The 26622-nt window shown below is 43.1% G+C and overlaps 1 protein-coding gene across 1 annotated transcript in view; it reads right to left on the reverse strand.

The window, feature by feature from the left end:
• Window positions 1-24479, reverse strand: part of MMP2 (matrix metallopeptidase 2) — a 50518-nt gene extending 26039 nt beyond the window's left edge. The window contains exons 1-5 of the mRNA XM_084644762.1: window positions 24135-24479; window positions 19535-19761; window positions 17447-17595; window positions 15179-15307; window positions 12758-12931 (exon numbers count right to left, since the gene is read on the reverse strand). Of these exons, the coding sequence (XP_084500888.1) occupies window positions 12758-12931; window positions 15179-15307; window positions 17447-17595; window positions 19535-19761; window positions 24135-24287 (832 nt within the window). The 5' untranslated portion in view covers window positions 24288-24479. The remainder of the gene's footprint in view (window positions 1-12757; window positions 12932-15178; window positions 15308-17446; window positions 17596-19534; window positions 19762-24134) is intronic.
• Window positions 24480-26622: the final 2143 nt, after the last annotated feature.

Here is a 26622-nt window from a genome sequence, read left to right on the forward strand (position 1 = left end):
CTGCTTTACTTTTCTGAATGCCCACACAACAGTCACTTGATGCTGCAGTGATTGACACTCTATAAACATCCAAGCTAGATAGACTGAACTTCACTCCTCTGACAAAGAGGGACAGATGGGCATGCCTCCTGAGTTCCCTCCCAGTTAATAGTTTTGGACATGAGATGCTCCTCTTCAAGAAGTTCAGGTTTGCATCCTCCCTCTCACCCACCCACACATAAACAAGCCTCATGACTTATGAACATTCCCAAGATTTCTATAGTCCCTGAGAATCATGACTCCTTCTATCACATAAATGGGGAAGAAGGGTCTTGAAGTGAAGCCAAAGAACTAACTCTATGGCTGGAGATCTGGGTTATCTCCTTAGGTCTGCCACAGACATCCTGTGTGGCCCAGGAAAGGGCAATTAAATGGTCTTGGCCTGATTTTCAAAAATAGGTGTGAAAATGAGTAATGTATGTGTGTGATAATGACCTGGTATCCATCTAAAGGGAGCATCAAAATCTAGGGGGTAAGAAAGTTGCACCTAGGACACGGTATCTTTCCTTTAAGGTGTATGTTACTTTTAAGTCTATATTTCAGCCAGTTCTGACTACTGAAAAATTATCACAGGCACTTTGTATTTGTGGGATTAGTTTTTCCCTGGGCTTAATCTGTTATGTAAGCAGCAAGATGGCTGTATTTACAAATCCATTGTTTCTTGGCTTGATTTGCTTTTTTTAGGGGGAAAACCACCTTCTAGCTCTATGGGCTAACAGAACTGAGTGGCATCACTGCTGAATAGGGAAATATTGTGACACAGATGACTGCCTTTCCAAGTTAAAGTATGTACTGACTAGGGCATTAAGGATCCAATCTTTCCAGTTAGCGTGCTTTGGTCCCATTGGGGGGAGGGTGTTCGGTACCTTCCAGGACTGGGTCAGAAATTATAAAAGAACAAGTTATTGCTTAAATGTAGCAAGCATGGTCTTCTGGTCTGGCCAAGCTATCCTCTGCACAGGATCCAGGAGAGTGAGGCTTAACGCCATATTTATGCTTCACTGATCCTGCGATCGGCCACAATAGGATCCTATCTCTAGGGGGCACTGCATCCTTCAGGGACCTCTGGATCTCGAGACGCTCTGGCAATGTCCAAACATATGGCCCCTATGCTGGGGGAGCAGGGCAAAAGTGACAGAGCCGGAGACAAGTGTCTGACTCAGTATTTATGTCTCAGATTCTGGTGGTGAGTTAGTCAGGACACATACATTAAACAGTGCTGTCTTTATTTTGATTGGTGAAAGATTTTTAAGAGAAAAGACACTTGGAAAGCAAAACAAAATTGAGTTGTTTGGATGACTCATTTGCTGCCATATTCGGCTTCCAGGTACAGATCTGGCAGCCTCGGTCTATGAGTAGAATTTTTCATTGGTTTGAACAGGGAGGAATGGAGGGAGGGATAGCTCAGTGGTTTAAGCATTGGCCTGCTAAACCCAGGGTTGTGAGTTCAATCCTTGAGGGGGCCATTTAGGGATCTGGGGCAAAAATTGGGGATTGGTCCTGCTTTGAGAAGGGGGTTGGACTAGATGACCTCCTGAGGTCCCTTCTAACCCTGATATTCTATGATTCTAGGGATACATTGCAAAATCATTTCAGTACAATATTAAGACACAGTCAAAATAAGGTTCTTCAATTTACCCACAGGTAATGACATGTGATGCTAAAAGTCCCTCATTCCAACAAAGTTCTTACAGGGTTACAAGTTTTTTTAAACTTAAACCTCTTTGAGTTTTATTGTAAATGAAAAATAAAAGTATCACTTGCTCAGAGAACTGAAATAAAGGTGCAGTTACTTATCATCAAGCCATCATCCAGGGCCTGATTTTGATGTTAAAGCAGGGTAAATCAGGAGTAACGCTAACGCAAAGTTACACTAATGTCAGAGTACAATCAGGTCCAGTATTTCCAGCCCTCAATTAAGTATCGAACTTGTGAGGGGTGCAGCACCCTCAACTCTTTGAGGAAGGTCATTCAACCCTGAACATTTCTCAGCTGGCTGGTGTGTGTGGGACTGAGGCATGGCTTTCCCACGGTCCCTCTACTCCCCGGAGCACCAGGTCTGCGATGCAGTTCGGGCTTCACATGGGCCCCATAAAATGAGATAAAGGTTCTCTACTCCTATCCTGCCCACTGCACAAAACAAACCTTTGAGTTTGATTATCCTTTACACAGAGGGCCTTTTACACCACTTAGGCAGTATAAAGGGGCCTGCAAGTGGGTTATACCCTAGGCCCTGTTACACTACCAGAATGTTGTCGAAGGACTTCAGTGTAAATGAGAACCAAGGCCATATGTTCTCAGCAGTGAGCTGTAGCTCACGAAAGCTTATGCTCAAATACATTTGTTAGTCTCTAAGGTGCCACAAGTACTCCTTTTCTTTTTGCGGATACAGACTAACACGGCTGCTACTCTGAAACCTGACTTATATATGTTAGTTGATAGCTGGGTTGGTGTTCTGAAAGGTGCACGTATAGTGTTTAAAATACCTATACTTCTTCTGGGCAGAATAGCTTTAAAAAAGCCTTCAGTGCATATTCAGGGCTTAAACAGTTCTTTTAATCATTTCACATGTATTCTCTGGTTATATAATGTTACAGGAAAACTAAAGACACTGACTTCAGAAATAAAAGAGCAACCTACTGCCAATTAGAAATCTTTCCTGACCCAACAGACTCCATGATGTAAATCCCCAATCCTGCCGTATTTGAATGTATTCCTAGGTTTTAGAAAATGGTGTCTTGGAATAATAAGTGCACAATACCATGTGTTTAACAAGAAACATCTGTGCATAGCTGTTCAAGGATCTTGCAAAACAATTACATCACAAACAAACAGCTCAAAACCACCAATTCAGTTTCAAAACATTGACACCAGCATTTTGGTCATTCAGAATCATAACTCCCTTTGACATTTGAAGAGACTGTTTAAATTCTCTAACCCATGTAATTTTAGGCCCAGAAATAGCCCAAGATACATGAATGTCTATCTGTCCACCTACCTACCTAACCATCGTCCCTGCAGTATCTAAGCACCTCTAGTATTTTAAAGAAGTAACAACCGTAAGTTCTCGCTACTCCTCCTTTCCAGCTTGAAGGAAAAGTAACTTGATGAGTTTATAAGGGAGTGATTTCGGGGAGGTGGGGAAGTTGGCGGAAAGACTGAGGGCTTGCTGACATGGGTGAAGCAAAGTGCCCCACAGCAGTGTGATTTCTAGAATGCTCTAATGAGCTGAGCTCGAACTGCCCAGTGTAACTGCTGACCTACTCCAAGAGTACCTAGTGCGCACTAAGATGATGTGAACTCGGTACCTCTCTGAGTGCACCAGCAGGGTTTACTTGGGGCAATTAGAACACAGCACCTCAGAGTGCTTTGCAATATTGACATGCCCTCAGAAATGAAGGACCCCCTTCTGTCACCTCAGGGTTGGAATAATGAAGTATGTGCCACTATACCTGAAACTACTGATGACTCTGAAAAACCCTGGTTCATTTTGCTAATAGTGAAAACCTCCTGTTCTGAAAAGGGAGCCCAAGAAACACCTCAGATGATGATTGCCTCTGATCACTCGTAGGACAAGAAGACAAGCAGGAAAGCATTGAAAAGGAGGGTATGAGAAAACCTTTTTCTACACAACAGCTATTATTGTCTCAAAAATTATGGCTGCTGGACTGATAAATATATAAATAGAAATACCCATGTGGGCAGTTGTTTTATGTGAGCCACTGCTGATCTCCGCAGTATATGTTACATGGTAGTTAGGGTTGTTAGACTGGGCTGGCATGGGCTTGATCCTGCAAGATACTGAGCATATCTGGTTTTATTAGCTTTATTTTAAAGCACTGGATAAGATGTTTATTAAGATGCACTCCCTTTCCCAATACAATCTACAGTCTAGATATACTCCAGCCTCAACCTTGCAAATAGGTGCACTTCAAGTGTTCCAGGGAGGAACAGCATAATTCCAACAACTTTTGGTTTCAAACAAAACCTCCAATATATTTCATTCAATCATTCCTTTCTGACTCATTATTATATAATTAACTATTGTATTACAGTAGAACCTGGAGACTTCCAATGGGATTGTGAGCCCATTGTTCTGGGCACAGTATAAAATACACCAGGGACACCCTCCAGAAATTTTTCATATGCTGTGCACAGCTGAACCACTCTCACTTTAACTTAAAAATCATGACAGAGGGGCTGATGGGCCAAATTTCAGTGAGCAGCGCTTGCGACCTGGAGCGTGGGGTCTCAGCACAACTCATTATCCCAGCAGACCCTCTGTCAAGGGGCTGCCGGGTGAAATCTGAGTGATGCCATGATCCTGTATGGCAGGTTGCAATGCCACTCAGTTTGGGGGCCCTCCCAAATAGGGCCCCTTTTTCCCCCTGTTCTGGGCAGCTCTGTCCCCCAATTGGTGCCCCTGCCAATGATACACAACATGCGTACAGCTGTGAGCAACATTGAGGGTATGTCAGTGGTGGGCAGCGATCGATCCAGCAGGGATCGATTTATCACATCTAGTCTAGACGTGATAAATCGACCCCCGAGCACTCTCCCGTCAACTACTGTACTCCACCGCCACGAGAGGAGCAGGCAGAGTTGACGGGGGAGCAGCAGCAGTCGACTCACTGCAGTGAAGACACCATGGTAAGTCAATCTAAGTACATTGACTTCAGCTACGTTATTCACGTAGCTGAAGTTGTGTAACTCAGATCGATTCCCCCCAGCACATCAGTTCCTGACTCCAAGATCTTACAATCCAAGTAGAAAAAGAATGGAAGGGGGATGTAGAGGTAAAATGACTTGGTCAAGGTCACACAGTAGGTCAGTTGCAGAGTTGGAAATAGAACCCAGTTATCTTGAGCTGTAGGCCCCAGCCCTACTCACAGGGCCACACTTCCTCTCCAGAATATTTCCTGCAGTTTGACATCCATTACATCAAATTAAAGTTCACATAACATAAGAGTTTTCTGTAATCTTCTACTTTGCAGACTGACCCTCAAGTTTTAAACCATGGACATATTAAAACTGTATGAAGGGAAAAATGTTCACCAAATTAGTGTTACTTTAAAAACAATCACCACATTACGTATATGTGCAAAAATTGCTGAATGAATGAAATTGTTATACAAATTATTTCATCTGTATATGATCTTTCCTAAAAAAAGTTCCAAATTATCTGTGAGTCCTAGCGCTCTGTTCACAATTCAAAAAGCTTAATAAAAATACCCTACATATGATCTCAGTTTTTCAAAACCCACTAGAATTTTTCCATTAATATGGTTTCTAATATATGGTTTCTGAAATACTCAGTGTCATTCCTCTGTCTGCACTAGGAAATTGAAAGTACTTTTTAAATAAAAGACTCATTTGGCATTTGTTAACAATAAAAACCTAATTCTAAAAGCATGCTCACTTACCTGACTAGCATTTTGCAATATACCATTAACTATATAACTTCTGTGACAGGGTCGGGCCAGATGGCTATAGGAGAGTAATAGAAGGCAGATATATTAGCCCCAGGCTAAGTAGGTCCCTTTTCCCTGGGTAAGGTAACAGGAAAGGTTCCAGAACAATCAGGAACTTTCTGGAGACAATTAAGACAGGCTGATTAGAACACCTGCAGTCAATCAAGAAGCTGCTAGAATCAATTAAGGCAGGCTAATCAGGACACCTGGGTTTTAAAAAGGAGCTCACTTCAGTTTGTGGTGTGCATGTGAGGAGGTGGGAGCAAGAGGCACTAGGAGCTGAGAGTGAGAACGCGGACTGTTGAAAGACTGAGGAGTACAAGCATTATCAGACACCAAGAGGAAGGTCCTATGGTGAGGATAAAGAAGGTGTGGGGAGGAGGCCATGGGGAAGTAGCCCAGGGAGTTGTAGCTGTCACACAGTTGTTCCAGGAGGCACTCTAGACAGCTGCATTCCATAGGGCCCTGGGCTGGAACCCGGAGTAGAGGGTGGGCCCGGGTTCCCCCCAAACCTCCCAACTCCTGGTTGGACACGGGAGGAGTCGACGTGGACTGTGAATTCAGAAAAACAGCCAAGCTGAGGGCTGCCGTGAAGCTCCAAGGTGAGCAAATCCACCAATAAGCACAAGACCCACCAAGGTAGAGCAGGAACTTTGTCACAACTGGTATCAGCAGTGGGATCTGGTGTCCACAGTGCGGCGGAAGAAGGAGGGTGTTTGGAAGGAAAAAAAAAAAAAGGGAAGAGGGTCTATTTTTATTATTTTTCACCACAATGGAGGAGGTAGTGCAGGCACTGATACAAGCCATGGCTGCCCAGCAGGAGGCTACTCGTGTCCAGGCAGCCGCCCAACAGGAGGCAGTGCAGCTGCAGCAAGAGACTAATCGCCTGCTGATGGACCAGGCTGCTCAAGACTGGGCTATGTTGCGGGAACTGGTAAACCAGGTAAAGGCCCTTACAGAGCTGAACCGCAGTCATGAGGGGACGCAGATCATGCGGGCTAGCAATTGGCTGCAGAAAACGACGCGGGAGGATGATGTAGAGGCATACCTCCTGGCCTGTGGGAGGCTTGGCCCCGAGAACAGTGGTCTGGCATCCTCGCTCCATTCCTGTGTGGGGAGGCCCAGAAGGCCTACTATGATTTGCCTGAAGAGGCTGTGGCAGACTACCCCCAGCTGAAAGCAGAGATCCTGGCCAGATCTGGGGTAACGACTGCAGTGCGGGCCCAGCAATATCATGAGTGGAGGTACCAGGAAAACAAAACCTCGCGGTCCCAATTATATGACCTCATCCATCTCGCACGAAAGTGGTTACAAACTGAGTCCCAGAGTCCGGAGGAGATACTAGAGGTTCTGGTCATCGACCAGTACATGAGAGGACTACCGCCACACCTTCGTGCCTGGGTAAGCCAGAATGAACCCTCCACCTACGACGAGGTTGTCGCGCTGGTAGAAAGGCAAAGGACGGTGAGGGAGCTGACCTGACCGGTTAAGGAAGAAGCACCCCAGGTTACACTAGCAGCACCAAGCCCTAGAGCTCGGGTGACTGGGCCACCAGGAGAACCCAGGTGGAAAAAGAGAGGGGCTGAAGGCCCACCAGAAGCCGCAAAGAGTCGGAGCACTGAGGGGGAAGAGGATTGTGATGTTAGACTACCCAAACCAAGAGACCAGGGAATGCCTAGGGCTCCAGACAGATGTTACGCCTGCGGGGAGTGGGGACACAGAGCTGCACAGTGTCCAATGCCAAGGAGCCTATGCAGTGTAACCTGGGGAACTGGGCAGACCCATGCTCCCTAATCCACCTTGTGGGGGTGTCACTAACCCCACATATGTACACTAGACCAGTGAAGCTAAATGGGGTAGAGACCACAGCACTGGTTGATCAGGGAGTGCTATCACGCTTGTCTCGGGGAAGCTTGTGAAGCATAGTCAGCTGCCATGGGCTAAGCGTATGGGGATAACATGCGTCCCTGGGACAGTTGATTATTATCCCACCATCTCAGTAAAAATCGAGATTCAGGGGAACACTACTGAGGTAGCAGCAGGTGTAGTCCCTAAACTCCCATACCCAGTGCTCATAGGGAGGGACTTCCCAGGGTTTGGACACTTACTCCCGGTAGGGGAATTGGAGAAAGGGGGAAGCCCTGAAAGTAGTGAGGCATCCACAGTAGACTGTCAACCCCCAACCTTCTCTGAAATATCCCCAGATTTGTTCTCCACTCCCAGACAGCGTAGAAAGATGAAAAGGGAAAGAAGGGCACTACGGCCTTGGGAACCCGAATACTGGCCCAAAGCCAGAGGGTCGCTCTCGTAGGTAGGCAGACCTGAGCAGCTGAAAAGGAGGCCACCCAGGAGGGAGAAGCACCCGAGTCTAACCCACACCTTAATGCCTCTGAACCAGTAGAGGCAACAGAGACTAGCCCTCTAGATCTTGGGCAGATTAGCCCTGGGAGAGGAAATTTTGGACGGGACCAGGCTGAAGACCCAAGGTACGACAACATTAGGAAGGAGGTTACCGAAATAGATGGGGTCCCCGTGGAAGGGAAAATCCAGGGACCAGGACCCTACTTCATAATGAAGAAGAATCTCTTATACCGGGTTGCACCAGTACAGGGGCAGAAGGTACAGCAGATCCTAGTACCTCAAAAACACCAGAATGCTGTATTAAGTCTGGCCCATAGTCATCTTTTTGGGGGGCATTTGGGGGTAGAGAAGACTCTGGCACGGGTCCTGCAATGATTCTTCTGGCCCGGAGTATATGAAGAAGTGCAGAGGTACTGTGAGTCCTGCCCAGAGTGTCAGCTTCACAGTCCCCGTCCCCACTTGAGGGCACCTTTAGTACCCCTTCCCATCATAGAGGTCCCCTTCAAGCAAATAGCCATGGACCTAGTGGGACCCCTGGAGAAGACAGCCCGGGGCCACCAATATGTACTTGTCATTCTGGATTATGCTACTCGCTACTCAGAAGCCGCCCCCCTGCGGAACACGGCCTCTAAAACGATAGCTAAAGAGTTGGTGAGGATCTTTGCTCAAGTGGGGCTACCAAAGGAGATATTAACAGATCAAGGTACCCCATTTATGTCAAAGCTAATGAAGACCTCTGTACTCTGCTCCATATACATACCCTGAGAATTTCAGTCTATCATCCGCAGACCGATGGGCTGGTACAAAGGTTTAACCGAACCCTCCAGACAATGATAAGGAAAGTGGTAAGTCGAGACAGGAAGGATTGGGACACTCTACTACCCTACCTTATGTTTGCAATCTGGGAGGTACCTCAGGCCTCAACTGGGGTTTCCCCCCCTTTGAATTATTATACGGACGCCACCCCTGTGGCACACTAGATATTGCAAAAGAAATCTGGGAAGAGGAACCCAATGAGGGGAGAAATATAATTGACCATGTGTTGCAGATGCGAGAACAGATAGCCCGGGTCACCCCTATTGTGCGGGAACATTTGGACAAGGCGCAGGAGGCCCAGCGAACCCATTACAATTGCCAGGCAAAAGTCCAACAGTTCCAATCAGGGGATCAGGTGATGGTGTTGGTGCCCACGGCAGAAAGCAAGCTTTTGGCCCAATGGCAGGGGCCCTATGAGGTGGTTGAACCTGCGGGGGAAGTAACCTACAAGGTGCGGCAGCCAGGACGCCGGAAATTTATCACGTTAACCTCTTAAAGCCTTGGCACCAAATGAGAGGCGTGTGTAGTGGCCCAAGAGACCCCGATCCAGGGAAGTAATATGCAGGAGCAGATCAGGATATCCACTGATCTGACACCAAACCAGAAGAAGGAAGTAACTGAGATGATCAACCGATACCAGGACACGTTTTCAACCTAACCAGTCTGGAACACCAAAGCTTATCACCACATTATCACACACCCTGGGGCAAAGGTAACTTTAAGGCCCTATCAGGTCCCAGCGGCAAAAAGGGAGGAGATCAAGGCAGTGGTAAAAAGGATGTTGGAAGAGTCATCAAAGAGTCCCACAGTCAGTGGTCAAGCCCGATTGTGTTGGTGCCCAAACCCGATGACACCACTAGGTTTTTTAATGACTTTCGCTGGCTGAATGAGATATCCAAATTCAATGCATACCCCATACCCCATATCAATGAGTTAGTTGACTGCCTGGGCAATGCCTGATTTTTGACCACCCTTGATTTAACAAAGGGATACTGGCAGATTCCCCTTGCCAAAGATGCGAAAGAAAAGACAGCATTCTCTATACCAGAGGGTCTGTTTCAATATACTGTTCTTCCTTTTGGACTGCATGGGGCACCTACCACCTTCCAACATCTTATGGACAAGCTCCTACGGCCCCATACCAGTTATGCAGCGGCATACCTGGATGATGTGATTATTCAGACCCCCGACTGGGAAACCCACTTAGGAAAGGTGGAAGCGGTTCTGGACACGCTAAGATAGGCTGGCCTCACAGCCAACCCAGCCAAGCATGCTATAGGGCTAACCAAGGCTAAATACCTTGTCTACATTGTAGGAAGGGGCATGGTCAAGCCCCAACTAGAGGCTAAACAAACTAGAGGCTATCCAAAATTGGCCCCGGCCGAATCGGAAAAAGCAAGTCTGGGCACTCCTGGATGTGGTGGGGTACTACCAACGATTTATTCCCCATTTTGCTACCAGAGTGAGTCCCCTGACAGACCTGATAAAAGCCCGGGGTGCAGCCATGGTGAAGTGGACAGATGCTGCAGAGAAAGCATTCATGGATCTACAAACAGCTTACAAAATCCCATGCTTATAGCCCAGACTTCAACAAATAATTCATTTTACAAACAGATGCATCTGAAGTAGGATTGGGAGCTGTCCTATCGCAGATGGTCAGAGATGAAGAACACCCAATCCTCTACCTCAGCAGGAAACTCCTCCCAAGAGAGCAGAAGTATGCCGTGGTTGAAAGAGAGTGCCTAGCTGTGAAATGGGCCATGGAAACACTACGTTATTACCTTCTGGGACGACGGTTTACCCTTGTGACCGACCATGCACCCCTCTAGTGGATGCAGCGAAATAAAGAGAAGAACACAAGGATGACCAGATGGTTCCTGTCCCTACAACCTTCCCAATTCACCATACAACACCGGGCTGGAAGCCACCATGGCAATGTAAATGGCTTGTCATGAGTACGCTGCCTGACGTCCCAAGTTGCCCATCCCCGCAGTGTTGAGCAGAGGGGGGGATATGTGACAGGGTCGGGCCAGATGGCTATAGGAGAGTAATAGAAGGCAGATACATTAGCCCCAGGCTAAGAAGGCCCCTTTTCCCTGGGTAAGGTAACAGGGAAGGTTCCAGAACAATCAGGAACTTTTTGGAGACAATTAAGACAGGCTGATTAGAACACCTGCAGTCAATCAAGAAACTGCTAGAATCAATTAAGGCAGGCTAATCAGGGCACCTGGGTTTTAAAAAGGAGCTCACTTCAGTTTGTGGTGTGCGTGTGAGGAGCTGGGAGCAAGAGGCACTAGGAGCTGAGAGTGAGAACGCGGACCATTGGAGGACAAGCATTATCAGACACCAAGAGGAAGGTCCTGTGGTGAGGATAAAGAAGGTGTGGGGAGGGGGCCATGGGGAAGTAGCCCAGGGAGTTGTAGCTGTTGCACAGCTGTTCCAGGAGGCATTCTAGACAGCTGCATTCCACAGGGCCCTGGGCTGGAATCTGGAGTAGAGGGCGGGCCCGGGTTCCCCCCCCAAATCCTCCCAACTTTTGGTCAGACACAGGAGGAGTCGACCTGGACTGTGAATTCAGAAAAACGGCCAAGCTGAGGGCTGCTGTGAAGTTCCAAGACGAGCAAATCTGCCAATAAGCGCACGACCTGCCAAGATAGAGCAGGAACTTTGTCACACTTCATAACATTTATTTCCAACCATCAGAATTCTGTAAAGGAGTCAGAGCATTTCAGTGTAATGTAATGTGATGTAACAATGTATTCCATTGCAGAGAAGGGGGGCTTGGATTGTAACAGAAGACAATGGGCTAGATCCTCAGCTGTATGAATTGACAGAGCTTCAGTGACGTCAATGGAGGTACAGAGGTTCTGGCCCTCTGACTCTTTCTGCCTTCACCTTGTGAGTTTCACAAACAGTGGTCTCAGTTGTTGCTTTTGTGGGAGCTACAATTCCTGCTGGAGCGGCATGGTGTTCAAGGGGAAAGATTTGCTGCCCCAATGCGTAGATAACTGCAGCACACTCCCCTCTCTGAATCTGGCCCCATCTTGCTAGGAGAAGCTGACCCTATGATTCAGGGAGCTTGGGGAGTGTGCTTGTACTTGGCTGCTGGGTGTCAAGAAACAAGCGCACAGAAGGCTTCTTGTGCTATCTCCTCCTGCTGAGCAGCAGGTTCAACCTGGTCCTATATTGGTGATATTTAATATCAAGCAAGTTAAAAATCTAGGCATGGTGAATCAAGTGAAAAAAATCTTTCTTTTATCTGTTCTCATTCTCTTTGCAATTACACCACACCCTTAGTGGGACTGTTATCCAGTGGAAAAGCCTGTGATTTCCTCAGCTGACCTCGATGCGCCATAAGACATTTGGAAACTTAGGACCTGTATAAATCAAGATTAGTTCCTTGCAAGGCTCACTTGTGCTGTGTGGGGGAAAATGCTAATCTGCTCGTTAAAATGTGAGTGCTTACCCTTGCAATGGCTGCATGCCCAGTTTGGGCCAAATCCTGGTCCCACTGAAGTCAAAAACCAAATGCTAGTCCTTTCCATTGCTCCCCTGTTATGTGGACCTTTCTTTGGAGGGGGCCAACTGACAGGACTGAAAAAAGAGGAGGATTTCTTACTAAGCAGGCAGATCATTTACTTTATTCAGTTCACCTGACCTGAGCACAAATTTCCTCTGTGATGCCAAGAAGGAGATGGTGGGGAGTTGTTTGGCTAGTGTTTTCTGTTGACATCCTCCTCGTAATTCCTTTTTTTGATTTTTTTTTCATGTAGTTAATAAGGACTGACTGTGCTCCCGTTGAAGTCAATGCTATAATTAGATTCCAGGAGCTGAAGATAGTGGCCCAGATTCTCTGCTGGGTGCACTGAAAGGGGGAAGGGAAGGGACACAAAGGAGCTGATATTGCTACTTGTTCCTGGGACTGAAGTCTCGATATCTGTTTCAACATACTTTAGAGCATTCAAAGTAGAAAGGTACAGTGATATCCTTACATGCAGAATAACTACAGCTGACACCTCTCGGCTAAAATCAGTCATGAGACAATCCTCCAACCCAAGTGTTCAACTTACATTCATGGGGACAGAATCCGTATTTGCCATCAGAATCAAAGTTGTATGTGGTTGAGCACCAAAGGAATCCATCATTGCGCCCTGCATCAGTACAGCTGTTATATTCCTTATCATTGAACAGGAAGGGAAATTTACAGTATTCGCCATCTGCATTCCCATACTTCACCTTAACAACTGTAAAGGGAGAAAACACAACAGTGCATCCCGTCACCAATTGTTTTCATTCACTATGGTGTCTGCATACAGGTTTGTTTCTTTTCTGCAGTGAAACTTTAGTTATAAGGGACATTGGTGTAGAAATTTCAGGTGCATTTACACTTTGAACTAATAAATTCTGCTGGTTTCCCAATTGGCATGATGACCAAAGCTGAAACTGTAACAAGTAATTTTGAAAAAAAAGCATGGATATTATTTGTGTTGAAGGGCCCAGAAAGATAATTATAGTAGTTGCTATAACAATGCAAATTTATACCAAAGCTGTTAATTTGTTTAGTAATTTAGATCCTTTAATAGCATAATCTAAAATGTGCACGATAATTCAAAAGGTTCCAGGGAGTAGTTTCAGCGTAATCTTAACATGCCTCTTAATCCATTTTGGCATTTTCAGTCAGAATTTAATCTGATCTACTGCTGTGCTAGTGGATACATTCATGCATACATCCCCAAACCTGGTTTTTATTTCAGGAGATTGTAATATATAGAAACTTTCCTTAAGAATACAACACTGACATGGTAACTTATTTTAAAGTGCATTTGACCTAGTTTCCCTTAGTGATTTCTCAATATGAAGAACTAATTAAGAAAATAAGAATAGCCCTACTGGGTCAGACTCAGGGGCCATCTAGCCCAGTATCCTCTCTTCCGACAGTGGCCAGGTTCCCCAGAAGGAATGAACAGAACACGTAATTATCAAATGATCCATCCCCTGTCACTCATTCCCAGCTTCTGGCAAACAGAGGCTAGGGACACCATTCCTGCCCATCCTGGCTAATAGCCATTAATGGACCTATCCTCTGTGAATGTATCTAGTTCTTTTTTTGAGCTCTGTTATGGTCTTGGCCTTCACAACATCCTCTGGCAAGGAGTTCCACAGGTTGAATGTGCATTGTGTGAAGAAATACTTCCTTTTGTTTGTTTTAAACCTGCTGTCTATTATTTTCATTTGGTGACCCCTCGTTCTTGTGTTATGAGAAGTAGTAAACAACACTTCCTTATCTACTTTCTCTATACCAGTCATAATTTTATAGACCTCAATCACAAATTGACCATTTGTAGAATAAATCCAAATACAGTTTCCTGTTCATTGTTTCCTGTTCATTGTTACTCTTAGGCAAATATTCAGTCAAATAATGACAGCCACAAATCTATTGCTTCTGCTAAAGTTTGAAGAAAGCCAAAAGAGATGGAACTTGACTACCAGGATATAAGGATTCAATTATTTTTCCAATGAACAAATTACTTCAGAAATTTTGAATTTGAAGTGAAATAAAGAAATAAGTATGCATTTTAAATTCTGCTTTTGTGAGCTTCCATTCCTGTTAAATTTCTGGCACAAAGAATTATAATCAGTAGACTATTATTTTTGTCAAATTAAAGTGAAAAAATGACAATAAACATCAGTAATATTTACTTCTAAAAGGTGAAAGAAATGGCCAAATCATGCATGCCTCAGGTGAGTATTTTATTGAGATCAGAGTTTGGTTCACAAGGTATAAGGCAAACAGTATTTGGTCAATAGTTTGCATAAAGAAAACATCCCCCAATTCTCCAAAAGACAAACTTGCAGACATCTCTAAGTCCCGTTTTTTCTCAGCCCTGATATGGATCTATATTTCAATTCAAGTCATAAACCTGCAGAGCTCAGAACTCAGAAGCTTTTGACAGATTACATGAACCGACAAATCCTTACTCATCTGAATGGTCCCACTGAAGATAATGGGGCAACATTTTCAAAAGTGATCACTAATTTGTGGTGTCCAACTTAGAGAGGCCCAGTTTTCAGAAAGCACTGAGCTCTCTTCCTCTAAAAAGGAAGCCCCTTTAAAGGTATCTCAGTGGTTGGGACCCAAAAATGGAAGCACTCAAAATCCCTAGTCACTCTTGAAAATCATGGCCTGGCCCTTCTGCTTTGAGGGCTCTTTACTCACTTCTCTCTGCTCACATGAGTAAAGGTTTGCAGGATCAGGTCCATAATTAATTCTAATTTTGGGGAGAAATATTCAACTTTTTCTAAAAAATTATATAAACTTTCAATAAAAGCAGAATTTCAAATTATTAAAATGCATAACCATCAGCTTCCAGAGTCATAGTTCTGTTCTAGCATTTACTGCTTAAGTCATTTCAGTAACAGATCTCTGGCCACCATTTAAGACACTGCAGTCTATATTGCAAATGCTTTGAAACATTAAAATGTTTGGGTACCTTGTCCCTCTCCCAGAGTCCACTGTTCATCATCATCAAAATGGGAGTCACCTCCAACACCTGGCCCAGGTGCAAAAGCATGAGCTAGGAGGCCATCCTTGCCATCAAATGGATATCCATCACCATGCTCTGCACAAGAAAGAACACAGAAGAGTAGCACTTACAAGTTATAATGGGCCCAACCCTGCAAACACAGTCATGAGTAAAGATAGTCACATGGGTATTCCCAATGAAGACATCACTGGGAATACATCACATGCAGAAAGTTTGCAGGATTGGACCCTAGGAGAGGAAACTGTTTCATATAAAAAAGAAAGCACACAAGATTAGTGTGTGTATTACAGCATGTTTCTTTATATGCACTAAGGATATTTGGAAGGTACTCCGGAGTTAGTGAAGCTCTGTGAGATACTTACACATTACACTGTGCTATACACATCCATGATATGTTCTTGATTTTGACTGGTGAGAACAGTAAAATATACATTGTAGTTAAGTGATATTTTCAGAGGAATATAACTGTCCTTGTCAGTCTGCAACTGACAGCATCAGACATGAGGACCTATTTGTCTTTGCAGGCTCCTTTAGTCAGTTACACAGCAAGCTATTAATTTACAATGTACTCTGCTATCTTCCCCTGTATGTCCCCTTCTCTTTGCACAGGCTACCAGTGCTGCTCACAGGAAGGCAAATTAGCTTCATTTTTCTCAGTAGCGAATCCCTGAAAAGCTGACTCCTATTCAGTGTCCCGATGTCTGTGGTTAGTCCATCCTACTTCCACATCAACCATGTCTAGCCTCAGCCCGCTTGCCGGGCAACTGCCTTTTCAGTAGTTCTCCTGTTACTACACTGAAGGCTTTTCTTGGAAGCTCACCACCTTGGGTAACGCAAGCTGGCAAGGGCATAACCCTGTTATTCACAGCTCTCTCACCACAGTGACCTGACCACCGAAGCTGCCAGTGTCTCCAGTTACATCACTAAAAGCCTTTTGGTCTGATGTGTTGCCATTTGACAGAAGCCCTAAATACGCAGGCTGGAGTTTCTATTCCATTGTACCTATTTTGTGCTGGCCTCACTCCATTGACATTAATGGAGTTTCTTCTCCCCAATATTCCCAAGTATCAGGCATTAGTCTTCATCAGTAAAGACTTGGTTTGAGAAAACTTGTGAACAACAACAACAAAATGCTGTATAGGGTCCCCACCAGTTTGACTCTGACACACAGGGGCGTGAACAGTGATTACAAAGAACTGAAACATGTCTATATTGTATACTTAAGTATAAAATACTATAGGGGAAGCAATTCTTGTGCTATTTCTGGGCTGCTGTAATCAAGAGGTACTAAAATCAGCATGAGCACTCTGGATTTTGTGAGACTTCAGTTTTGTGGACCAAACAGGCCTGGTAAGAATCAGAAATTTTGGGTGCTTATCCATCTCTGAGCCTTCTGAGGTTAACCCATCACTAACTTAAGCAAAGAAAACAAGCTTGAAACACAGACCTCCTCAGAGAGTTTAGCTTTTCCATGAGCTGTTCCCTTTGGTTCCAAATGCCGTCTCCCAAAATACTGAACATGTGAATATATTTATTAAAAAGTATATGGCTCTCTACAGCTTGTTGGTTAAAATGCCAGAGGTCCCTTATGAAACCCAGGCTCTTTCTGTGTGAAGTAAAATTAACAAATCAAACTGGAGCAAGTCTGGATCAACTTGCTGTTCAGATCTAGATTTCGGAACTCCCCAAAGCTAACTATGTTTGGATTAAGGGCCTCAGTTCAGCCCATAAAAGTAAATAGAGGCTAAGTGTGAAGTTCAGATGCCATGTCCCAATTCATCTGTAGTGTCTAGGAGTATTAGAATAGTCTACCCTCTGCAAATAACCTTTGAAGACGTTTGAAAACCTAGCAGAGATCTATAAATTAACAGTATAATATCATTCCATTCACTTCAGTGGACCTATGCCAATTCACATCCGCTAAGGATCTGGCCCAATATTTCCCAGTTTCTATTACTGATAGTTTAAATTAAGAAATACTTTTTGTCCCCTAGCAATTCTCTTGTAACAGCTAAATCAAAGGTGTATGTGTATGCACACACACACGCACGCCCCTTTGTGAAATCTGACATAGTCTGTACAAACCAAGTGGAAACTAGGTCATGGTTTGCCAGAAAAGCTCATTGGAGTGCTCACTTGAAGGTAGGTCATTCCAATACTGAGGATTAATGGAAGGAAGAAAACCAAAGGCATATGTAAAAATAGAAAATATACCCCATCGTCCAAAATTAATCATAATGTCCGCTTCTCCATCATTAATTCGGGAAAATGACAGTGGTGTGACATCGCTCCAGACTTTAAAGGCTCGGGCAAAGGCATCGTCTACTGTTTCAGAGTCCAAATCCGGTGTATACCCTAAAATCCTTAAAGGTAAAAGGAAAAAAAATCACCGTCTCAGAAATTAAACGACACATAAATGTGTTGATCTTTACAGCTTGCTGTCTAAAGTATTGAAAGTACCAGTGAAATTAAGTCCTTTGGTAAAGGGAGGTGCCAACTGTGCAAAAAAGATGGGGACATTCCCCACGCTCAGGGGTATTGAGAATTTGTTGGGAACAATCTCTAATAATCTGCCAGAGAGTTACTGATATTTCCTTTAAGAATGAGGACACTGCAGGAAACAGCATCATACATAAGCGGTGATTTGACCTGTGTCTGCAGTACTTACATTTTTAATGCACTCTGAACTAAGAATATGAATTGTATATCAGAGCTGGCATACTGGAAGAGCCATAGCTGACAATATTTTGCGTCACTAGAATTAAAGGTCCTTCCAGTCATATCATCCTATTAGACATATGTGTACACAAGCACGCACTGAGTCATCAGAATTTTGGGAGCCTCCTAACTACCAGAAGCAATTTGGAGCTCCAAAAATGGGTACTTTGCCCCTTAAGCTTAAAAATCACCTTATTGTTTTTAGTCATGTTCTGGGTCGACTAAATGATAGTTAATTCCTTGCCGGTATGCCCAGCAACCCTGCCATCAGGGATGCGGTACAGACCGAGAAGACTGAGAAGGGGAGACACAAGCACATAAAATAGAGGGACAGCTCACAAGTGCACCTCTTTCTTCATCTTGATTTATGCTGACCGGGACTTATTCATGCATCTCATTTCAGACAATGATCTTCCTGCTAAAGAAAAGCTTCCAACACTGTGCGGCTTCTTGTGGTTACTGGATTGGCTTTGTGTCTGGGATTACTGCAGTGGGATGATATCATCTGGAGCACAACAGCAAAAGAAGGCCTGCAAATCTACCACAATGTTCTCCAGAGTTCGCTGGGCTACTCACACTATGAAGGATGCTCTGACACCCACCCACCCCGCCCCCAGCCAAAGAAGGATGAACACAGAAAAGCAGCTAGGAGGAATCTGTGAGGATTTCTGATCCCCTCATTAAGAGCCTCATCTTGGACAACTGAAGTCAGTGGGAGTTTGGCCATTGATTTAAACAGGAGCAGGATCGGACCGTAATTCTTTGTGGTTTTATCATCCATGAAATACGTTTGCTGCTTCTTAGACAGAATGCCTCACAGTCATAAATAAAGCTGGTCAAATTGTTGTGAGGAATATTAATCCTTTCTCCCTCTTTCCCTCACCTTTGCAAGTTTTTCATGAACCAGTCTGGATCTGTAAGGGCCTTGTCATTCATAAGTATTCACACTTGGGTGAAAAATGTTCAGCCTCCATGTTGTTTGAAAACTGTTCACTTCCACTATTGACTACTCATTATTCCTTATTTACGATGAGTTACTAAAGTCACATGGTATTCCTTCAGGTCCCTGACTGGATGAAAAATCTTAAGATTAGACACTAAAGAGCAGTAAAAAGGAAATAATTTTAATGCCTTTGTTTTAGTAGCTTCTGGTCTTCATTGCCATAGTTTCTGAACACTGTTGGGTTTATCCCCATAATTATCCAGTGCAGTCAGGAATACTATTATGCCTATTGTACAGACAGAGGTGAGATTAAATGACTTGCCCAAAATTTCAGAGGAAGTTTGCAGCAGAACAAAATAAAACTCAGATTTCCTCCACTTTAACAACAAGACAATCCTTTCTCTCCTTGAATTTATGGCACACATTTTGGATGAATGTTCATTAAACTTTAAATTCTGGGGATTCACAGACATTTTCCAGTGGTTGTCCACACACAAAGGGATTATAATTTGGAGATCCCTGGTTCAAAGTCTGGAGCTCAGGCCACCAGAAAATTCCTCCATTTCTAAATGCCACATTGCAGCACTTCAATTCTCAAGGCATCCTAAGTTTGTGAAAAAGCAATATTGCTAAGGCATTACCTGTACGTTATCTGATTTTTTTCCCATTTTGGCTTTCTTGGAAAAAAGTTATAATTAGCCACATCTGGATTACCACAGCGGGGCTTCTTCATCGTCTCAATAGTGTTTTGATCCAGATCTCCTGTTTCAGGCAGCCCAAAGAATTTCTGCATTTTCTTCAAAGTATCTTTCAGCACGAATAAATTGCAGTTGTCTTTTGGGCACCCATAGTATGTATTCAGGTATTGCTTTAAAAAAGGAAAAGGAAAAAAAACACACAGAGTAACAAAGATTTCAAAACTCTGCAACCGGAGAGACATCCCTACAATTATTGACACTGCATGTTAACTTTTCTGTCTATACTTTGTAAGGTTTTTTTAAAATTACTATGTTAACAACCAACATCAGATAATCTTCTTAGTTGACACAGACCTCCTGGGACACAAAATACTGCTAAATTAAGCAGTCGTTCCAGTTATTAGAAATATATTGGAACACTTTGTTGTCTTTATTTCATGAATTGCTTTATAAAAAGCAGAGCACAAAGCATTAAAAATGAACTACAAAGGAAATGATGGGTTCATCTTTTATGGGTTTCTTTATTGTGTATAAACCTGCTTGTTTTATACTTTAGAGTTTCAGGTTTAGTCTATCCTTTTTTTCCTGGAAGAGTCTATGGATGATTGAAGAACTCTGAGGTCATGATATCAATGGGAACCAATGGAACCATATTAATTAAGAGGGAAAGTGCTTTTTATTCAGACTGTTAGAACTGACTGGGGTTTTAGATTTGTTTTTTGTTCCTCTGTTTAACTCAAATGCTTGAGAAACAGTTAGAAGAAAAGAAGTCTGCTAAAGCTTCACTTACTGTTCCCCCCATACAATCAAATATGAGAAGCGCACAATCCACATCTCTGAAACCTCCTCTAACAGAACAAGGAAAGACTAACCTTGACCTTCCCGATAGGTCCATGGTAACAAACAGGCCACAGAGTAGTCTTTCTTTAAGAAACAACATTCAGGCTTCATGATGAATTGTAAAGAAACACAAAGGGCAGCACTTACCCATTTTTCCTTCTCACTGTGTTTCCTCTACATTGTTCTATAGAAACAACTCTATTTTCATAAATTTGATTCATTCATCAGCCCTTGTACGGTTAAAACACATGAAGAGAACAAAAAGGCATGTAAGGTACTGGTTTGCTTCGCTTATCACTTGGAAATAACTTTCCATTTAAAATGGATGAGGGCATGCCTTTTGTGGCCTGTTGTGTCTAATCACTGACGTGTATTACACTCAGTCTGTTTCCTAGCAATCATCCCAGTTAAGAAGTCCTACCATTCATCTGTATGCTGATTAACTGGATACTTCTGTTTAACACAAGAATTAGGCATACCATCGTTGTTATGATTATCCTTTTAAGGTATGTGTTTTTCTCCCCCAAATGTGTATATGCATAGAATTAACTAACCAACCTACCAACCAAAAAAGCAAATCCCTATTTTATGCTTCCCTTACCCTAACCCATAATTTCCTGGTCTGTCTCACTGTGAGCTTCTTGGGGCAGAGACCATCCCTGTTTGAATGTCTGGAAATCACCTACCATATTGTGGAAGCTGCCATAAAATAATACATAAAACATTGTGTAGCAGTCCTATTCTGAGTTTCAAAACTTGATCCTTCATTTCCCCTTTCAAAATACTCTCCTTTCCCCCCCTGGAGCTTTTAGAAGACTTTAAACTATTTCTAATACATACAGTGCACGCTATTATAGGATGCAAAGCAAACAGAAGTGGGTACACAAAAGGCTGTTAATTTAAATTATAATTAGAGGGCTTAGCTTCAAAATTTGGATCCAGAGATCGATTTCAAAAGCCCTACCTAATCTTCACAGCTCAAGGTGTTCAGACCTGGGGGACTGGTTTGGCTTATAACAGAAACTGGACCAACTATGAGATTTGGATTAGGTACTATGTTCCAATTTGGGAATGGATATCCCTATTAAAGTTTGATGGTGTTCAGATACATATTGAGGATATTGGTTTGGGTACATCTGTAATAATAATAATGACTAATTGATATTTAGACCATAACTTTCATCCAAAGATCCCAAATGCCTTGACAAACTAGCTACAAACTAATCGCCCTGATCTCACAAAGTGATCCTTGGGGAACCTTTACTTTTGTGTAGAAACAGACTCATTGACTTCAGTGGAACTCCATGTTGAAGTCTGTTGTCTGCAAATCCCTGTGCAGGTTCTGTGTGCGTGTATAAAAGGATCATTTCAGCCATTCCTGACACACATTGTAGAATGGAAGGCAGGGTATGTGCTGTATTCAAAAAGTGAAGAACCATCCTAAACCAACAGAAAACATGGCAGCTAGAATACAGTTATTCTAATTGAGTTTAAACAAGATACCAGGGCAAACATCCCTACAACAGTAAAAAGTAGCAAGGGATTTTTTAATGACTAAAAGTGGTCAGGGCCTGGACCTCATCAGAAAGCTGGCACGTCCACCAACTCAGCACCCCATATCACCGTGCCAAGGAAATAGTTCACTGTTGACTCAGAAGGAAGGTTGCAATATACTAACTTTGTGCAACAACTTGGGTTCCTCTGAAGATGCTTCATTCAAGTACTGACCAGGTTTGACCCTGCTTAGCTATAAGATTTGATGAGACACAAGTCTGAGGTGGCATTTTTGCTCTGGAGACCATTGCATCAGCATATAAATTAACAAACAAATCTTATGCAAATTCTTCATGCTGTTCTGCCACCATGAGGTTCCTTCCACCAGAGCATAGTTAATGGGGCCTATTAGCTTCATGTGAAATGGTTCAACACCACATTTTACCCATATCAGCACTTGGGATAGGTTATCCTGATTTTCATATTGGCATGTAAATATCCTGATCATGCCTCTGTCCTTAACTCTCAAATATGTGCCATGGTCTCTAAACTAGGGTGTATGGGGCAAAAGTTTATAGGCAGTCTGAAGGGGCAGGGTGCTTCTGTTCCCATATACTATAGTTTGGGACATAGCTGAACAATAAGACCAAAGAGGCACAATAAAAATATTTACTAGCTAAAATATAAATCAGGATAACCCATATCAATCTTCCCTACAATGGAGTTAGGGTTGAAGAGAAATGAACACAGCCAGCTTCTCTATGAGAACAGGCTTTTAGTAATGTAAATTATATCTTGGCCTGAGCTACAAAATTCACCTCTCTCAAAGTCAGGAGGGAAGTGTGGTTCTCTGGGGTTTTGATTCAGGCCATCATAGAAACAGAGTCCAGCTGCAAAATATTGATCTAGGTTCTGATTCTGAGCTGTAAGTTTACTCAGATCCAAGGCCCAAGGAAAACCTAGTCATGTAGCATTATCTAGGAATACTACAAGAGAAACCAAGAAGAACTCACACATTCAAGCAGCCGGTGATTTTCCTTGGAATATACACAATAAATCAGTTTGCTGAATGAAATGCAGATGAGATGATTACCGTTATTCAATAAAAGCCTGACTGTGTCTAACAAAATGGAGAGAGTATTTAAGAACAGTTGAGGTACCGTTAGAAATATATGACCCATTGTCATGCTGCCAAGGTCAGTAAAACCTTTGGTGATTTGTCCTGTGAGAGCCAAGACTGGAAATTGCTATTTTGGGTCAGTTAGCTTGCTTTTGCTAACATCTCCACCCCCTTTTGGAAATTCTCCACCCCTTGTCCCCAAACCTCCCTTCTGCCTGGCAAGTTTCCCTGAGATGCACATCAACTCCTAAAGAAAGAGGGACCAACTTTCTATCATTTACATGCTAAAATAAGGATAATCTATCTCAATCTTCCTTAAAATGGATTTACTGTTGAAGAAGAGAAATGTCTATAATTTATATGCTAAAATAAGGATAATCTATCTCAGTCTCCCCGAAAATGGATTTCCCCATTATATCATTTTAAGAAGGTCCACAGGGTTACAATAAGGTTAGGATACAATCCTACATATCCATAACTTGCTAGTGTCAAATTCAGAAATCCCAAACTCTTTCCTTTGTTCTGGATTGAATTTGGCTTAGGAAAGTATATTGCAAAGTTAGAACTAGTCATTATCTTCTTTGAAGCTCAGAACAGCTTTTAGCTATAATTGTCCCTTAAAGCTGTGCTTATGCAACGCATAGTAAACAACAGGGAAAACAAACTTTTGAAAAGCTGTGGAAACTGCAAACAATAAGTTCAGGTTTATGTAAGTGTTTTCCTATATTTTTCTATTCCATTTTATTTACTTTGAATTTAAATTTATCTATTTCCCTCCCCCCTCCCCTCCTTTTACCACTTTAGTGAAAGTCACAGCAATTAATGAAAGTATTCTTCTGACATATTCAGACTTCAGAGTGGGGGAAAAAAGACTCTCCATTCTGGCTTTAAAAATTTTAAGAGAGGAAACATTATTTGGCTCTAGCTTTTGCATATGAAAGCTGATATCCTTGTTAACCAGCTCTCCCTTCCAGAGACTCTAGAGAGAAAAGGCTACAGTCAGTCACTCCCTAGTCTCAGCTGAAACCAGAAAGAAACATCTGCTATGGAGAACAACAATATCAATCTGAAGCAAAAACCAAAACTTACCACTGCTAGTTCTTTGTCTGTTTTGGGGGAGCTGTCTCCAGGAAACTTAATGATTGGGGAAGGTGCAGCTAAAATTTGGTGAAAAAAATATAACTGGAGCACGAGTACTTTAAAAATGAAGGCAAAAAGGCTAAAAACAATGTGAGTCTTCATTTTGCCTGAACTCGAGTTACCCTCTTTGCAAAGAGATTTCTCCTCACGGACTGTCGGTCACTTTAGCTGCACAGTCCACCAGTTGCTTATCGGCACATCTTAACTCTCTGCACCGTTTCCCCTTTTGCTTGCTCTAGCAATTCCTTTGTATGTTTAAAACATCCAGATGCGCAGTCTCAAGCTACCACAAGAGGAAGTCTGAAAACCAGTGGAAACATGAGAAAAAGGGCAGTTACCAGATGTGATTTGCTGTGATTTTAAGGTAGCCACAGGCAGATATAGTGATTTAGGCTGAAAGAGACAAAAGGCCAAATTCTGCCCTCATTTAATTACATTCAAGCCCTAGGTTTGCCCAAGTGCAACTGGGAACAAAATCTGACTGAAGATTAATTGCTGATGAGGTATCATATGCATGGTTAGTAAATTTTAAAAATAAAAGCCTAAGGATTTTTTTTAAAGTTTGGTATTTGCATCATTTTGTTCAAACTATTTTCTTGCCCCAAACATGCTTCAGTCCTGTGTGTCTCAATACATTAGGGTGCATTTTAGTAAACATTTTGGGCTACATTTGGAGTTAGATTGTACACCAACACAGGAGAGAGAAGTCTTGTTACACTCCTGGTCAGGCTACATGAACCATGGATCTATGCACACAGGACTCATTGGGACTCCCTCTCTGGCATGTACAGAACACATAGTATGTGATATAAAATTTTGATCAACACTCCTTTGGGATAACCTGTATAACCGACATGTGGCTTTGTCCGCTGAAAGCAAAGTACATTCTCTCCTCCTCTCAGTACAGTTACACTCAGGCTGATTTTGCAGATACAATAGCAATCTCATGTGGATGCAGTGGGATCCAGACCTTGTCTATGCTAGGGATTTTATCCATCGGTGTAACTCTACCAGTGCAACCTCACTTGGCCACACTCCTGGGTACTTTTCATTTTTATCTCATGCACAGTGCGGCCAACTCTCATGGTTTTATCACAAGTCTCATGATATTCAACGATTTTCTTAAAGACCCAGCTCCTGGAGTGACAGGCTTAGGTGTGAATCTCAGCTTTTATTTAAAATAAAAATAAATTTCTAGGCCTCATGCTTGCAGAGAAAAACTTGAAGATGTGACCCAAGTGTCCTCTAAAGGCTCGGAATAAAAAAACCTAAAAGAACCCATAATTTGGTTTAAAAATCGTGAGGTTTTTTTTAATCTCATGGCTTCTGGGGCCTGACTCATGATGCTGAATGCCTGGGTTTGGTAATACTGCATACCGTGTGCACTCTAATCAACAGAAAACCGCAAAATATGTTCTGTTCAATGTGAAACAGCCTGCAAAGTGTTCACCAGTGCTCCTGTGATCCAAATGGCACCACAGAGATTGCATTGGCATCATACTAATTACGACTGAATGCAATTTTTGCAGGATGTCCTGGAACTTGTGTTTTTTGCCAAGTGCAGCTGTTTGAAAAATGGGAATTTGTTCACAAAAAGTTTTTGTATTGGACATTTTGTATCTGCTCTATTGCCAAGCCATTGTGCTAACTGCATGCCAACAGAAAGAATAAGGGGCTTTTACCATGTCTCTGAACACAACCCTCTTATAATCGGGCCACAGTTTCAGGGCAACTGCACCTATACTTGCCCTCTGTGGTTCACCAATGGCACCCACTCTCAGGCTTCCTGTGGCCAGCTGCCACCTCTCTTGGGCCAAGACTTGCAACTCTCTCCCTACGATACAGGGGTTTTCCAGGCTGCAGAGTTTCCTGCTTTACATTGTGATATTCCCAGCTGTGCACTTTCTCTTCTCTCCAGAGTTTATGCCCAGTGTATTGCCTGCAGGCACAGGTCACCACATAGCTCTTCCTAAGCAAGCACATTTATTCTTAAGGTGAAAGCATTACAGAGAAAACATATTAAAACAATAAAATAACCTGTAGACACAATAATAAGCTTGCCAGAGGTCATCCCAACTCCAACCTCAGGTTCTGGCAGATGCCAGTCCTCCAAAACCCACGTGGTTTCCTTGTAGTTACAAGTTCATAACGACCTTATATTCAGAGCCAAAACAAAGGCTGGACGAAGCAGCTGTTTCTTTATACAGCTCAGGCCTTTGATCTTGGCCATTGATCAGCAGACAATGACCCACTCTTCAGGGTGTAGCTTCGAAAGGCTGAGTTTTTGTATAACCACAGGTGGGGAATTTGCATTAATCTCTCCCTGGGTAGTCCTCAGGTAATCCACTTCACATTTAGTGTCTCAAAAGTCCATTCTGCTCTGGCATATTTTTAGTATAGTCTTTGAACTCACAGACCTCACATCACATCTCCCCCT

Source organism: Lepidochelys olivacea (genome assembly GCF_965140295.1).
Source record: "Lepidochelys olivacea isolate rLepOli2 genome assembly, chromosome: 12".
Lineage (NCBI taxonomy): Eukaryota > Metazoa > Chordata > Testudines > Cheloniidae > Lepidochelys > Lepidochelys olivacea.